The sequence below is a fragment of the Gracilinanus agilis genome, chromosome 2 (assembly GCF_016433145.1).
Source record: "Gracilinanus agilis isolate LMUSP501 chromosome 2, AgileGrace, whole genome shotgun sequence".
In the NCBI taxonomy this organism is placed as follows: domain Eukaryota; kingdom Metazoa; phylum Chordata; class Mammalia; order Didelphimorphia; family Didelphidae; genus Gracilinanus; species Gracilinanus agilis.
Window position 1 is genome coordinate 33,846,399 of NC_058131.1, and position 16,648 is coordinate 33,863,046.

At 39.7% G+C, this 16,648-nt stretch overlaps 1 protein-coding gene across 7 annotated transcripts in view; it reads right to left on the reverse strand.

The window, feature by feature from the left end:
- IMMT (inner membrane mitochondrial protein) overlaps positions 1 to 16,648 on the reverse strand; it is a 40,201-nt gene that overhangs the window by 18,140 nt on the left and 5,413 nt on the right. For 2 of the 7 annotated variants that reach the window (XM_044663062.1, XM_044663061.1), the window contains exons 2-6: positions 10,466 to 10,539; positions 8,742 to 8,928; positions 3,817 to 3,928; positions 1,972 to 2,109; positions 1,478 to 1,588 (exon numbers count right to left, since the gene is read on the reverse strand). In XM_044663062.1, coding sequence (XP_044518997.1) covers positions 1,478 to 1,588; positions 1,972 to 2,109; positions 3,817 to 3,928; positions 8,742 to 8,928; positions 10,466 to 10,539 — 622 coding nt within the window. The remainder of the gene's footprint in view (positions 1 to 1,477; positions 1,589 to 1,971; positions 2,110 to 3,816; positions 3,929 to 8,741; positions 8,929 to 10,465; positions 10,540 to 16,648) is intronic. The other 5 variants (XM_044663063.1, XM_044663064.1, XM_044663065.1 and 2 more) reach the window with 5 other exon arrangements.

Consider the following 16,648-nt stretch of genomic DNA (forward strand, 5'->3'; position numbering starts at 1 on the left):
AAAAGTTAATTAGGTTTTGAACATTCTTTTAGAGACTAAAGGGGGCAGCTGGGTTGAGAGTGGATTGAGAACCAGGCCTGGCGTCAGGAGGACCTGGAATCAAATCCAGCCTCAGTCCTAGCTGTGTGACCCTGGGCAAGTCACTTACCCCCCCCCCCCCCACTGTCTGGCCATTACTTCTCTTCTGCCTAGGAACCAATATTTGATATTTGTTCTATGATAGAAGGCAAGGATTAAAAAAAAAGGAAAGGAAGTACAGGAGACACTCTGGGAAGAGTCATATTCAAATTCTTTTCAAATTTTGTCAATTAAAGGATTAAGCTTTGGTTATTTGGGAAATGTATTTCTGTGGCAAGTCTCCCTTAAGGCCACCTCCCCTGCAACCTAGGGCCACATGAGCGAAGCCCTTGAGGGGCTACGTCTCATGTCAGGATTGGTGATCCTCATTTTCATCAACAGGATGTCAGGAAGTCTTCTACATTCTCCAAAACTTAGATCCTTGTACTGTTTCTATCAAAAAGGAAGTTGTGAGTCTCAAATCAGAAAATGGAGGTAAGGGGCAGCTGGGTAGCTCAGTGGAGTGAGAGTCAGGCCTAGAGACAGGAGGTCCTAGGTTCAAACCCGGCTTCAGCCACTTCCCAGCTGTGTGACCCTGGGCAAGTCACTTGACCCCCATTGCCCACCCTTACCAATCTTCCACCTATGAGACAATACACCGAAGTACAAGAGTTTAAAAAAAAAAAAAAAAAAGAAAATGGAGGTAAAAGTACTCTGTCAATATGAGCTATTCTTCCCATAAGCAATAACAACAATGCTTCTTCTGATCTCCAGGACATAGAAAGTCCACAGCAACAAATACTATAACAAGCATGTGGGATCACAGATTTGGAGATGAAAGAGATTTAAGAGGTCAGAAGAAGACAGCAAGTTTCCTCTTCCATAAATGGGATAACAATAGGACCTGCCTCCAAGTGAGTTTGTAAGGCTCAGACAAGATAAATATTTATAAAGCAAACCTTAAAGCATCACATAAATGCTAGCTAGTAGCAATGGTAGTAGTTCATGTAGTCTAATCCCTTCATTTTATGGATGGGGAGACTGAGAGGCCTGCCACTGAGCCCATCACATACTCGGTGACTTGAGCCCACAGAGTATGTGTGACCTGTTGAGTACATGTCACATAATCTTCCAGAATTGGATCCAGTTCTTTGCCTGGTTGGCCCTTGCCATGGGATAAGGGAAGATGGTCGGATAAGGGAAGATGTTCAGAATATGGATGATGGGATGAAGATGCTAAAGATAACTGGGCTGGCAAAGACTGCCCAATTGTCAAGAACAGGCAATCTCTTGCCACCCAGGAAAGGAAAGGAAAGAACCAAAGACTTAGTGGCAGATATGAATCCTGGGCTCAAAAGGTGAACAGGCTTCAGCCAAGAGGAACCCCCCCAATACTTAGAGCTTTGGTAGGCACACATACATCGGATCTTTTGTTCTTGCTTGTCTGTATCCTGTGGGGCCTGGAAAGTCGAAACCTCTGTTGAGAGCCTCTCTTTTACAGAAGACGAAGATCCAATCTTATAATCCACCTCTTGCAACAGAACAGAAGGAACCATATTTCAATGCAGAATTTATACAGGTTGATGGGGCTGAAAACCCCACAGGCTCATACTTGCAAGTGTATGGGGCTTTTGCTGGTTATAGCAACTGGAGACACGAGGATTCTGGCATTAGGAAGAGCTCTATGACCACATGTCTTCACTCTACCCAGGCCTACTCCAAATAGCCACAATAGAAGCAATATGGCTGCTAATCCTGCCCCAAGGTTTTCAAAAAGATGTACTTGGGACTAAGACATGAGCCTTGAAGAGGACCAAACATTTAAGAGTGACCCAATAGACTATAGTCATCCTAATGTGTCTATGTACTCCATAAGAATTCACAAGAGACAAATGAAACAAGCAATTGTACTACCTGTAGGATGAGGCTTGGATATTCCTTTGATTTGTTCAAGCTGAGATATTTGGATGAAATCTTCTTGCTGAACAGCGGGAGCTGGGACAGAGAGAACATCACCTGGTGCAGAAATAATTTGAGCTGCCTCTGTAGGTGCTATAAATACATATTACTCAAGGCAAATTCTTATTTCCCATGCTTATCACGCAAAAACACAGAGATATTTGCAGCTATTATGATCACCATATTTGGCAAACATCTTCCAATACATGGAATGTGTCTGGACAGACTCTATACCCAGAGAATTAGACAAATGCCCCACCCAGGAGACTCCCTCCCAGGTAGAAGGCCACTGAAAAAGTGTGTCAAGCAGTCCTAATTGGCATTAAGATAACTGTCAATGTTTACTTGAAAGAAAAAGCTTTTAGCAGAAGAGGAAAGCCAAAAGAACAGTGAGACATTCAATGGCTACCACACAAGTGGAGGAAGCTTGTGCAGAGTCCTGAATCACAAGATGGGAAAAAGAAATGGAATGAGGAAGGAAGGAAGAATGGAAGAATGGGCTGGAGAATGAGATGAGGAAATGGGAGAGCTAAAAAGAGGAACACAATGGAGCTATAGGCTGGGAGGCAGATGGAGAGGGTGGGATAGGGGACAACAACAGCACCCAAGATTATCTCCACTTCCATCCTGTCTGGCTACAGATGAAGAAAGGGAGGGAAGATGATCCAAAATATGAATAAAATTTTGAAAAGGGAAGGATATCCAGAGTTATAAGGCAAAAAGCAATGCAAAGAAGAAAGAAGAGTTTAAAGAGAACCTTCTACCACCAAGGCTGTAGAAGGAGGATCCCATCCACAACAGAAAATAAAGGAGAAGGAGATGATGAGAAAGAAACACTAAGAGATCTGTTTTTTGAAGTGAGCACATATATCCACAAAATAATAATAGGAGAGTGGAACTGGAGGTATATATGAGGACCAGCCACCAGTGATGGTAGCTCTTAGGATGGAAGCTGGGGAAAATGAGAAATGAAGCCAAGGAGGAATGGTTTACAAAAGCAGGCAACATGAGAAAAAGGAAGTTTTATTATCTAAAACCACCTTTCAGGATTAAAATACACCATTCAGTGAACTGTACCAAAAAATGGGCCCACATTAAGCTTGGATAAGGCCTCCCTCAATGTCAATACTCAGAGAAGGAGCCTGAGGGTCACTGCCACTGTACTTAGAACCCTGAGGAAGGACAGTTCCTGCTGTCCATTCTGATTCTCTAACTATGGCCTAGGAAAATAAACCATTTCAGGACTTCCTAGACACCAATAGTTTAACTGAGTCCATTGTCTCCACAAGCTAAGGCTATACTGGATAAACCAAAAGATCTTGGTGAGCACTGGCAGCAGAAGGAGCTGAAGTTTGAGGGCAAGGAGCCAGGCAGAGAAGCAAATAGATATGAAAGGATGGCTTAGCTGGCTTTGGAGGATTAAGTTTAAAAAGGTTGGGGGATCTCTCTCTTTCTCTCTCCCTCTCTGTCTCACTCTCCCTCTTTCTACTCTTTCTCCTTGCTTCCTTCATTCCTCTCTCTCTCCCCAGCACTCTCTCTCTTCTCTCTCACTTTTTCAAGGGGTGGGGAAGGGAGGGGGACACCAAGAAGAACAAAGTAGCAGCAAGATCTTGGGAATGAGACTAGCCACCAGTACGGGCTGCTCTGCTCCTTCCTTGCCATATGTATAGGATCATGAAAGAATCTCCCTGGTTGACTCTCCCAATAATGAAAGGGACAATCTGCTTTTGGGTACAAAAGTATCAAAGCTACTTATTTATTTCTATTTAACTTTAAAACATCAGGATAAAAGTGAAGTACCTGAAGCTGAAGAACTTGGAGTGTCTCTCTTATGTTTCTGGAGTTTTGAGGAAGGTATAGACTCTTTCTTTACTTCTGACACACTAGAAATTTTTAGTGGACCAGGTTCAATCTTGGAAACAGAAACAACATTTCAGTTTCAGAAATTGTACAAATTCCAGAAGTAGCAGGCAACAATTTCCAATGACTTTGAAAGAAACCAAGAAAACCAAATAATTATAATGGTGAAAGCAAATGAAAAACAACCACAAAACAACTGAATAGCATGGAGTTAGAAAGGCCAATGGCTGTTTTGTCCCCAAGAGAATGGGAGCTCCATCTGGAATAGCTCAGGCTGGCATCTGAATCCTGGAATCCTTTCTACCCCAGACGCTGACCCAATGTGACCCTGGTTGAGTCAGTATTTCTGGGCCTCAAAGGCACCTCCCCTGTAAAATGAAGAGGTTGGATTCCATGACTTCTCAGGTCTCTCCCACCTCTAAATCCACAAGCCAGGACCCTTTTTTTGGAAAGGGGAAGGTGGGGTTGTGGCAGACAGGCAAGGATATGAATACAGAACATTCCAGATGTTGGGTTTCTGTGTATTGGTTAGCTTGGCTGACCTGGTTTTTTCCTCTTCTCTATTCTTTGTTATAAAAGATGGCTCTTTGGGAGAGCTATGAGAAGAACTCTATTGGGAAATATGGTAATATACAAACAAAAATTTAGAAATAAAAATTTATTAAAAAAAAGTAAAATAAAAAATTTAAACTTTGGGGGGAAAACAAAAAAGGGCCCAAAGTCCTAACTGTAACAAGAAGGAAAAAACACATTACTTTTAGTCTCAACTATTGACAACATTACAGAACTGAGAACTCAGCTTAGTTGGATGGAGAAATCTTACTTTCTTATTGCAGTTGAAAGCTCACCCATGGAAGTATGCCACCTAGCCTTCCTGACAAAGAGCAGTAACAGTCTCAAAATGAAAAGAGTCATGTTATTGGATGTGCACTGTGGGAAATAGGTTATTTTTTGTTGTTGTTGTTGAAATAAAGGGAGGAGGGGATAAATGCTTGCTCATAGAAAAAAAAATAATAAATTAAATTTAAAAAATAAACCTGAAAAAATTATAACATCTTTTTAAAATTCATGTTTCATGAGAAATGCATATTTAGTCACCATTCCATTATTCAGGAAATGAGCCACCTAGTTAATTACCCAAGGTCTCTCTCTTTTTTCGCCCCGATTACTGGTCTACATGCTTTTTCTGACTTTGGTACTCTTTACAACCCATTTTCACTCACTAGCAGGTACCACCAATTGAGTGCTAATGCTAACTAAAGTCTGACTTACCCCCTTTCCTAATCTACTTCCCAGCCATGCAATGCTGGTGTCAGAAGTGAATAGTGTAAGCTCTTAGAGTACAGGGTCTTACATATAGTAGGTGCTTAATAAATGTCTGCTGTATTCATTGCTACAAATGGATAATGAATTTTTTTTTTTTAAGCCAAAAGAGCTAGGTTCAAATGCCAACTATGGGACTATGGGCAAGGGACAACCAGTCAGGGGCTATTTTCTAATCTGTAAAATGTGTATTATTTACCTCAAGGGGATGTTGTAAGATGAGTGCTTTGGAACCATTAAGGACCATTCAGATATGAGTAACTATTATTCCTCTCATCAAAAACCAAAGTGTCAGATTCCTCACTAACTAGATGTTAGGGGAAAGGTTCACTTTTAATTAACCAACAATAGTGACCAAGTGCCCACTAGTGGGAAGGAACTCTGAGAAACAGAGAAGTATATAAAGTGGTGGGGGGTTTAGAAAGGACACTGGACCAAGGGTCAGATGTCGGCCTTAGTTTTCTCAAGAGTATGGTAACTCTCTCCATGGTCTGGGACAGCTCAAACAACCCACAGTTTCTGTGATTCCTGACCTCAAGGACCTTTTAGTCTAGTGGAGAAAGTAAGACATACCAAAGTGAAAAGATCATCAATTCTAGGAGCTAGTAGAGACTTGAGTATTGACTAAGGCAAACCTCTTCCCTCCTCCATCCACCCCGGCCCACTTTTCATTTAAAATAAAGGAGGAAACTAGAGTCCAGAAGGTCACAGAGGCCCTCATGCATGTGGATGACAAGAGCAGCTAAGGGACTGTCCCAGTGTCCACGGGTGGACATGGAGCAGATCTGAGTTTGAAACCCAGGTCTCCTGACTCCCAATCTAATGCCATTTCTGTAACACCGTCCTAAACTCAGAGCTGGGCCTGTCTCCTGAGCTCTGACCCTCCAGGTTCACACTCCTCCATGATTCACGAAGACCACCACCAATATTAACTTTCCCACTTATGATCCTATTAGGTTTTTACAACATTCCGCTGGGGAAAGAGGAATCAGTATTTTATGACAATGAATGTGGAAGCTACCTGTAGAGCTAACAGTAGCTGAGGCATGAAAGGATTAACAGTCAGAAGGAGAAGGCACCAAGAGGAATGCCAGGAAAGGGGAAGTGAGACAAATTGTTAAGGAGAGGGTAGGACTTGGTGCCTTATGGGAAATTGGGATGAGAGAATTTTCAGATGATTGAGGATTCAAACATGGGAAACTGGGGAAATGGGGAGAATATGCACACAAAAAAAACAATAGCAAGAAGTGGGATCTAGTTGGGAGAGTTCATTTTCATTTTCAACACACCAAGTCTGAAATGATATTAAGGCATCCAAGTAAAAATATCCATGAAATAAGTGGGTGCAGTGGGGGGAGGGGGGACATATGGAAACAGAGTTATCAATTTATAAATTATATACAGGGATAGTGAAGTGGCTCAGTGGATAGAGTGCCAGCCCTGGAGACAGGTCCTGGGTTCAAATGTAGCCTCAAACACCTCCTAGCTGTGTGATCCTTAGCAAGTCACTTAACTTCAATTGCCTAATCCTTACAACTCTTCTGTCTTAGAACCAATATTGTAGCAATTCTAAGACATAAGGTAAAGAGATTTATTTTTTTTAATGTTACATATAGAGAAATCAAAGTTGAAAGTTGTGAGTGACAAAAAAGATCCACGAGAAACAGCCTACAGGAGGCAGGAGAGGGAACCACCTTCCACTCAGTTCTAGCCTCTGATGGATTCCTCTAGCTGTTCCCTGAGGCCACAGACCTTAAAATAGAAATGCTTGGGTGGGGATGGGTTAGCAAAGTATAGACTCAAGTGCGGGGTCTAAGCAGATCTATTTTAAGCTGCCTGAGGCCCATGAAACTACTAGCAGTTATAAGAGCTCACATCATAGAGTTCTTTATGATTTATAAAGTGCTTCAAGCAAATCATTTCACTAGGTCCTCACAATAATCTTATGAGATTGGTGCGATGTGTAGGGACAGAGAAACTGAAAATCCTGCAATTTCCCAGAGGGGCACAGCTAGTATGTCTGGGACAAGCCTGGAGCCCAGACTTTCCACACTCCCAACACTGAATCTTCTCTGCTGAGCTGTGTTCTCTGAACAGCAGATGGCCAATTGGAGTCTCAACTTCCCACAGCCAAAGAAGAGCCAGGGATGACCATCCTAGCATGTGAGAAAAACCTGCACCTGGGTCAGACAACAGAACACATTAGATTGAAGACAGCTAGGTGGCTCAGAGGAGAGAGTGTTAGTATAGTTGGGCGAACCTGGGCTTAAATGTGGCCTCAAATACTTCCTAGCTGTATGACCCTGGGCAAGTCATTTAATCCCTGCAACTTCTGTCTTAAGAGTTGTTATTAAGAAGGTAAGAGGTTTTTGTTGTTGTTTTTGTAAATTTATATCAGATAGAGGAAGACTGTGCAAAGAAATCAAGAATGTTAATAAATTCTTTTTTTTTGGTGCAGGTGTTAAGTGTTTTTAATAGGTATTTAATCTGGTGACAAAAGGGGTTGACATTATTGCCTATTAAAAGGTTTCAGATATATCTTTGGACTAAGAAAAGCAAACTACGTAACAGAGACCTGAAATTTCAGGTACAACACTCTTTTTTAGTCCTCTCAACCACCTGTTTACATTCTGGGCATTAGTTTTTTACTACTGCATTTTTTTTAGCATACTTAATATGCTAAATAACTGGAATTTCAAACAAAGCCTAGTGGAGTAGAAATAAAAAGGAACAAAAAAATCGGAAGAACAGGGCCTTCAGATCCTCATTTTGCATTAGCTCACTCAAAGAACAAGGCAATTAATAACATCTCAGAGACTCATCTGTGAAATAAGAGGACTGGGTTGTCACAAGAGAAGCAGGAAGATACTTTTCTAGTTCTATTATTCTATGACTAAGGGAAATTAGATTAATTTAAACAGTTTTGGCAAACAGGAGCCACTAGATGGCTCAGTGGATAGAGCCAAGCCTAGAGATGGAAAAGTCCTGGGTTCAAAACTAGTCTCAGATACTTCCTAGCAGTGTGACCCTGGGCAAGTCATTTAACACCCTTACCTAGCTCTTACTGCTCTTCTGCCTTGGAATTGATCTTGGTATCAATTCTAAGACAGAAGATAAAGAGTTTTAAAAAAAAAAGTCTTGGCAAATACAAATCTGGGAATATTTGTTATGAATAAAATGTTTCCCACAAAAATATTTTTATATCCTAATTTCTTTACAATTACACCTTAACAACGTCATTACAAAAGAATAAAAACTATGAACTGTACAAGGATGAAAAGCTGACTGCAATCAGCAAAACACAGGCCATCCACACATTAAAGACAAAACACAAAAGCAAAGAAGTAAAGATGGAGACAGAAGCAGGCAGACCAGAGGCAGGTGCCAATGGGAAGAGGTACCAAATGAAAGGTCTGTCTTAGGCTGTAGTTCAACCTTTTGGTTCTACCATGTTAATGTGAAAGTTTTATGTAGCAGCTAACCCCTTATTTTGTTTATTTGCTCATAATGACTTATTTTACAATTAAAAAAATCAGTCTTACCGGCTTCTTTAGCAATGGTGGTTTCTGAGAAGAACCAAGGACCATCTCAAAGACTTTCTCAGAAAAAGGTACAGTCTTTTCTATACTGTCTCGGAAACTTTGGTCCCATTTAGCATAGAGAATAGTTCCACCAACACCACCACCAATAAACAAGAGGCCTGCTCCAGCAATTTTGCCTGCAGAAAGCCTAAAACAAAGAAATAGAAAATAATTAAAATTGAGAAAGAGGTTCTGAATATTATCTGATTAAACAAAATATGTGAAATAATCAAAATTTTCAGAATAACATTTTCTCCATCACAACCATTTCCTCAGGGTTCTCTAGCACTGTTTTCCTAGAATCCATTTAGAAACCACAAATAAGGAAATCAGTTACTTTATTCTTAAACTTGATGCTATGACAGGGAGCAAATAGCCTGCTCAATTCCCGAAGAAGAGGGAAAGGCAAATCCTCAAGAAGACAAAGATGGAGCCATTTAGGAATCAGGGCCACCTTAAGAGCAGAGAAGAGGGGGAGAGACTGGCTTTGAAACCTAAAGAGATTCCATAAAATTGACCTAGCAGGCAACATTTTCTAAGCTTCTCCCCAATTAGTGATATCTCTCTGCCAGTGGCTTTTTACAGGAGCCCTCAAACCAAACTTGATGCCTGACACACAGGGAGTGCTTAATACCTTGGAGTTTTGTAACATGCAGGGCAATATGCCAGCCACTGGAGATGGAACCTGATTCATTACCAAATAAACTTTTTCAAAGGACAGGTCAATTTTAGGACCCCATAAAAAAAGAGAGCTGAATTACAAAAGAACCAAAAAGGCCTCAATGAGAATATTTCTTCCAGATCCAGTCTTAGGGCACAAAACTTAGGCTGTCACTACAAGACTCCTTTGTGTCTATTTGCTCAAAATATAGGAAAAGGCTTTAAATAAGGATTACATTTCTCCACATAAAACCAAACACACATACACAAAGTTTATTTTAAAACATAAAAACTTTAGCTAGATAGCTAGCACTTAAATAGCACTTACTATGGGCCAGGCACTTAGCTAAAGCTTAGCTCTAGAAATACATTATCTCATTTGGTTCTCACAATAACCCTGGGAAGTAGGTGCTATTATTATTATCATCCCCATTTTACACTTGAGACAGAGCTAAAATGACTTGCCCATGGGCACACCGATAGTTAAGTATCTGAGGCAGGATTTGAACTCAGATCTTCCTGATTCCTGGCTCAGAACATGTTCTATTCACTGTGCTACTTAGCTGCTGCTTCTACTTTTCAATATCTTACCACCGCATGGTTCTTTCCCTGCTGCCTATAAACTCACCCAAGTCTCCCCTATGCTTGTGTTCTCGCATATGGCACCATGCCTGGTCCAAAGAAGGAGCTTAATAATTGCTAGCAGAATGTATTGACAATCGACTTTGAAAGTGTTAAAAATTCTGATCAACCATAATTCCAGAGAAATCATCTTGATTGGGGTAGCCTCAAAGAGAACCTAAAGCATACCTGGCTAAGGCAGAAATTTATTTTTCTTGATGATACATGACTTTAAAAGGAGATTTTGTTTTCCTTGACTTCTCAATTTGGGGGAAGAGAGGGTAAAAGAGAAGGCTGATCTTAGGGTTTTTTTTTTTAATTAAAAAAAATTTATAAAATTAAAATACTTGCTGTTTTTTCATAATTTAAAACAATTTACAATGATGAAATATTCACTTACATACCCAGAGTTTCTTGTTGTAGAATATCTACGGCATGGTCTCAAGGGACGGAGTATAAATTTTCCACAGAAGCAATTCTAAGGAAGAATAAGAACATACAGAATGAAAGCTAAATTTAAAATGTATGTATTTTTAAGAGCATCAAGATAGCACAGTAAATAAGAGTGTCAGGCCTAGAGTTAGGAGGAAACTGGGTTCAAAACTGGCCTCAAATACTTCCTAGATGACCCTTGATAAGTAATTTAACCCCCATTGCCTAGCTCTTGCCACTCTTCTGTCTTTGAATTGATACTAAGACAGAAGGTAAGGGATATATGTACATGTGTATTCTCAAGCCAGTATATACCAGAAGCAGGCCTCACAGATGTTTATATTTCATAAAAATTAAATTTTTAAAAATTCAAACAATTTCCTCTAATGAGTTTGATCTCGAACCACCATCATCTGTGAAATAAACTCCAAAATTTCATGGAAAGAACATTTATATGAGATTCAAGAGGCAGTGGGGTTCTAGGACCAGGCTGGGGAATCTTGGGCAAGAAAAAGAAAATAGCTGGAAATCCAAGACCTCTGACAGTGTTGCATCCAACCTGTACTCATACCCAAATTTTCTGGAATGCATACCAGGCAAGTAGTAGCCAGTTTTCACTACCTCTTAACACAGCCCACTCAGCGTTTTTATATCGACATTTTTATTTTAAGTGTTATTAGACTTCTGTTATTTATTAAAAACAAATACATTAATGTATCAAAAAGGCAGGAATGCCACGTCATTGTGAATACAAGTATATGTAACAATGCGTTTGTTGTTAACTGATTTATTAAAAGAAACAAGTTGTAGGTTAACTTTACCAAGGAGGCAACAAAGTCATTGCATGCATTTCAAATGGATTTTGTGGTTACTGGATGACTTTACTTACATAACTTTAAATCTAGGTGACAAGGTTTGGCTCTGTATCATTTCATTTTAAAGTCTTCTTAATTTCTTCACATTTGTTATTTCTTACAATAATATTCCATTATATTCATATATCATTACTTAATTCAACTATTCCCAAATTATTAGGTTTATTCTAATTCTAGTTATTAGAAAGAATAACATTGGTTTACATTTCTATAAGGCTGTATGATTTGTGATTTACACATTGTCTCATTGATCATGACAATAATTCAAAGTAATACTTATTCTACTAATTTTTCAGATGAGCAAATGAAGGATTCCCAAAGTCAAGAAATTCATCTAGTCACACAGCTAATAAGCATCTAAAGGCTAAAGTCAAACCCAGTCTTCCTGATTTTGCTAATAAGGCGGCACAGAGACAAAATCAAAAGGTGCTGAAACTAGGTTTGCATTCACAGCATTCCTGTTCAGATTCTATCGTTTACTACTTACTACCTGCCTTGCAAATCACCCAGCTTTTTTAGACCTCAGTTTCCTGTCTATAAAATGAGATTGAACTTGATGACCTTCTCCAAAGTGCCTTCCAACTCTAAATTCATACTTCTAAGATGCCCAGTCCAACACTCTACTGTCCATTATGACACACTCTGAGGAAGCTTTTCCTTGTGTGAAAAACTGAGCCTTCATCCAATGACCCTAATTCTGTCTTCTAAAGCTGCCAAACTACATTTTTAATGTCTCTTCAACCAGCTAGACCTTTAAATACTTAAAGACAACTCTCACATTCTCTTCCAAATCCTATTAGCCCCAAGTTCCTATCCATTCTATTGTAGTTCATCAATGTCCTCCCTAAAATGTGGGGCCTACAACTACATACAGTCAACTAGATAGTCTGACCAGGACAGAATATGGAGGGACTGTTGCCTCCTTCACTCTAGGCACCAAGCCTCTCTTGAGGCAACTTAAAGTATATTAGCTGGTGAGTTTGCCTTGTTGCACTTTTAACTAATAATGAGCTTTAATTTAAGTTCACCAAAAGACCCCTAACTTTTTTCTGATGAATTGTGTTCTAGTGCACACCTCCTCTCTTGTACTTATAAAGCTGATTTGGCTGACCACCATAGGACTTAACATGTATCCCTATTCTCACTCTAGACTATTAAGTCAATTGATATCATTTTGGAACCTATTAGACATGTTGGCCATACATACTCCTACCAGCTTTGAAAAATCTCTAAATATGGTAAACATGCCATTTATATTTTCAACTACATAACTAGCAAAGATATTAAATAGCTGAATCAAGAATAAATGCCTGAGGCAATCCTCTAAAGACTGCCTCAAGATACATTGCAAATTAGTAACTCTGGGGTTAGTCATTCAACCAGTGGTACTATTGGCTTGCTCACAATGACCAGAAAGATAGAATAACAGATTGTAGCAAATGACTTGCCCAGGGTCACCTAACTAGGAAGTATCTACAGTCAAATTTGAACTCGGGTCCTCCTAACTCTAGCAAAAAAGGGCTTGGCCACTGTGCAACCTAGCTGCCTTGACACAACCCTGACATGATGAAACCAAGCTGGTTCTTAGAGAACTCAGTTTCCCTTTCTAAATGCTCAGTGATCTTCCTTTTAATAAATTCTACATTTTTACCACAAAGTACTATCAAATTCACCAGCCTATAATATGAATATCCCATCTTTTTAAAAATTGGGACATCTGCCTTCCTCTAGTCCAAAGGCACCACCTAATCTTTTCTAATCACAGCAATCAAAAAATATTCAAGGGGGCAGCTGGGTAGATCAGTGGATTGAGAGCCAGGCCTAGAGATAGGAGGTCCTAGGTTCAAATCTGGCCTCAGACACTCCCCAGCTGTGTGACCCTGGGCAAGTCACTTGACCCCCATTGCCTACCCTTACCACTCTTCTGCCTTGGAGCCAATACATAGTATTGACTCCAAGACAGAAGGTAAGGGTTTAAAAATAAAAAAGATTCAAAGTCCTTATCTTAGGGATTTCAGACAAAAGGAATGTCAGTTAAGAAAGTTTTATTAATGGCAATTCAGATTTATTTACACCTATCAGCTTGAAAGTTCTAACAATTCTAATAATAATAATAAATATTAATAATAATAAATAATAAAACAAAACTCAAGGCAGCCAACATAGGCTTTCTTAGCTGAACTTTAAACTTAGGAATACTGAAAGTTTCAGGTAAATTTTTCCTAAATGTACCATTTCATCAAAGGAAATACTAAACTATCCCGTAAGCCTATATCCTTTGCCCTCTGGAATATCATATTTCAAATTCTCAACTACTTTGGTGGCTACTAAATCATGGGTGATCCTGCCTGTGGCTCCTCAGTAACTGACTTCTTTCCTTCTGGAAGTTTGTTAGCCTTTTTTTTTTTTTCTTTGACCTGGGAGTTCTGGATTTGAGCTAGATTATTCTTGCAAGTTTTCATTTCAGGGTTTCTTGCAGGAAGTGACTTGTGGATTCTTCCTGCTTTTACTTTATCCTCTAGTTTTAAGAGATCTGCAGTTTTCTTTTAAGATTCTTTGAAATGACATACAGGCTCTTTTTGTTTCATAGCATTTTGGATAGTCCAATTCTTAAATTCTTTTTCTCTTCAATCTGTTTGATGTCAGTTGTCTTTGCTATGAAGAGACTTACCTTTTCTTCTATTTTTTCAGTCTCTTGACTTTGTTACAGTATTTTTGATCTCATGTAGTCAACGGCTTCTATTTGGTCCATTCTAATTTTCAGTTTCTTGTTTTGTGAAGGTTTAAACCTCTTAGGTCAGGTTGTTAATTCCTTTTCCAAGTCTTCCACAGCTCATTTCTCTTTCATGGTTTCCTTAAATCTCCTAATTTCATTTATAAAAATATTTCTAACTTTTAAAAAACTCTTCTTTTCTGGGAATTCTGAGTTGGTGCCCAAGCTGTGTTTTCCTAAGAGGCATTGCTTATAGATGTTTTGGAGTAATTGCCTTCTTGTTTATGTCTGGGGCATCCCCACCATCATAAGAGCTCGATATTGGTAACATTTCCTACTCTTACTACTTCCCAACGTCAGACTTGATAGTAGAACTGGGCTCTGTACACTTCTGGAGGGAAGGTCATGGGTTGGTCCTGTTGCTGCTTTCCTATGTATTATAAGTATCATGTTATCCCTAGGCTATTAGGGACAGGCTAGGGAGCTGCAACTCTCATTACTACCAAAATGTTCTAATTTAGGGCAAGGAATGATCCCTGCTCCCCTAGTCTGAACTCTACAAGTTCCTGCCCTGGGTTTAGGTCTGAACAACAGCTGACTGCTGCTGGCCTCTGTCCCAATCAGCCAGCTAGGAAGTTCCACTGGTTCCAAGCGACAGAACTGCAGGATCCCCTTTAGTTTGTGGATATAGGCTCTGGTTGTTTCAAAACTGTAAGCACAGAACCCCTGCTCTGCTCCTGGAGTCCAAGCCCTGCTACTCCTGCTGCTATCAGAACTTCTTTCTTAGTTCACCTGAGAAACAGGTTTTGGATCTGTGACATAGAGCTGGGCTGTGAGGTTCTACAAGGCTGCCAGGTGGCCCTGGCCCAGTCAATGCCCCAAGGCACCATCTCTCTCTGGGACAGTACACCTAGTCCCCAGGGTCTATAGACCTCTTTGTCCAAGTGGCTCAAGAATTAGACATTTTTCAATATTCTCCCTGAGAACTGAGTTTGATGCTTTTTAGATACTTGATGGGAGTTTTTGTAGAAGTTTATTGCATTATTCCTTACTGCCCCCAACTTCTTGGCTCTGACTTAGTAAAAAAGATTTTAAAATGAAAGGGTTGGGGAATGGGGATGTGGAAGAAGGGTATGGCTAGTGAATAGAGAGCCAGGCATAGAGACAGGAGGTTCTAGGTTCAAATCTAGCTTCAGACATGTCCTAACTGCGTAAACCTGGGTAAAACACTTAATCTCTACTGCCTAGTCCTTGTTGCTTTTCTGTCTTGGAACTGAGTTAGTATTTACTTTAAACAACCAGAAGGGTTTAAAAAGATCATTTAAGGGATAACTTTTGAGGATTCCCTCTAATACATGGGTACTAAGGCCACCAATGGTTATGCCAGGTTCTCTCCCATTACTATGACTTTTTAAAATAAGAGAATCCAAATCACAGAATGTTAGAACTAGACAGGGCCATAGAGCACTAGGGTTACAAGGGAATCTTCATATCATTATCATCAGGCATCTATTCAGCACTTACAAATGTCACATTCTACAAGAAGCCTTTCCTGATGTCTCTTCCTCTTTGATTTCCAATTTATCCTGCCTATAGCTTGTCTGTACATAGCTGTTTGTCTGTTTTCTCCCCTATTAGACTAGAGGATCAGGGCCTGGCTTTTACCTTTCTTTTAGCAATCCCCTAGCACTTAGCACAGTGCCCAGCACACAGTAGGCCTTTAATAAAGGTTTCTTGATTGTGCTAATTGCTTAGGAAGCAAAGAAAGGCCTACCTTCTGAGCTTTCCTCCAATTACCCTGCCTGTATCTTCTATGTATGCAGCATAGTTGTCTGCATACTGTCTCTCCCATTAAACTGTAAGCTCCCTGAAAGCAGAGAACAGTTTTTGCCTTTGTTGCTTTGGCACCAATTAAAGCCTGGCACATAGTAAACAAATGTTTATTGACCTGAACTGAGAAGGGGAAAAAAGCTAAATATAGTGCTTTTTATTTTTTATAGCCCTCAACTGAGCTCCAGACAAAAATGAGAAAAAAATTAGATAATCATGGGAGGAGTTAGAATATTTTTAATTGTGGTATAGATTGTGGGGCACAACTATCATTAATATTCAGAATAGTAAGTAAATTGTGTTTGCACTGATCTTACTTGATTCACTGGAGAGATTCTTCATCTTTAGTGTTATCACCAGAAATGATATCTAAATCAGCCAGGCAAGAATTCACATGAATTATCAGAAAACTCCATTTGCTTTGGCAGAGCAGACTGCACTTTTGGTTAAGAGTAGACACAGGATTCCCAGAGTTCTCAATATACTTGTATCTCTCACAGTTCTTAAACATGGCAAAGTCAGCCAGTGTTTGCTCCTGCTCAGGCCTATTAAGTGCTAAGTGGAGAATACGGAAGTTGACTAGGACTCATCTGGTCCTTAAGAAACTTACACTTTGTATGGGCCCACATAAGAAATAAGTGAATACATCCAGAGAAAGAACTGTGGGAGTAGAAACAGAAGAAAAACATGATTGATCATGTGATTCAATGGGACTGTGATTGGGTATATTGACTTTA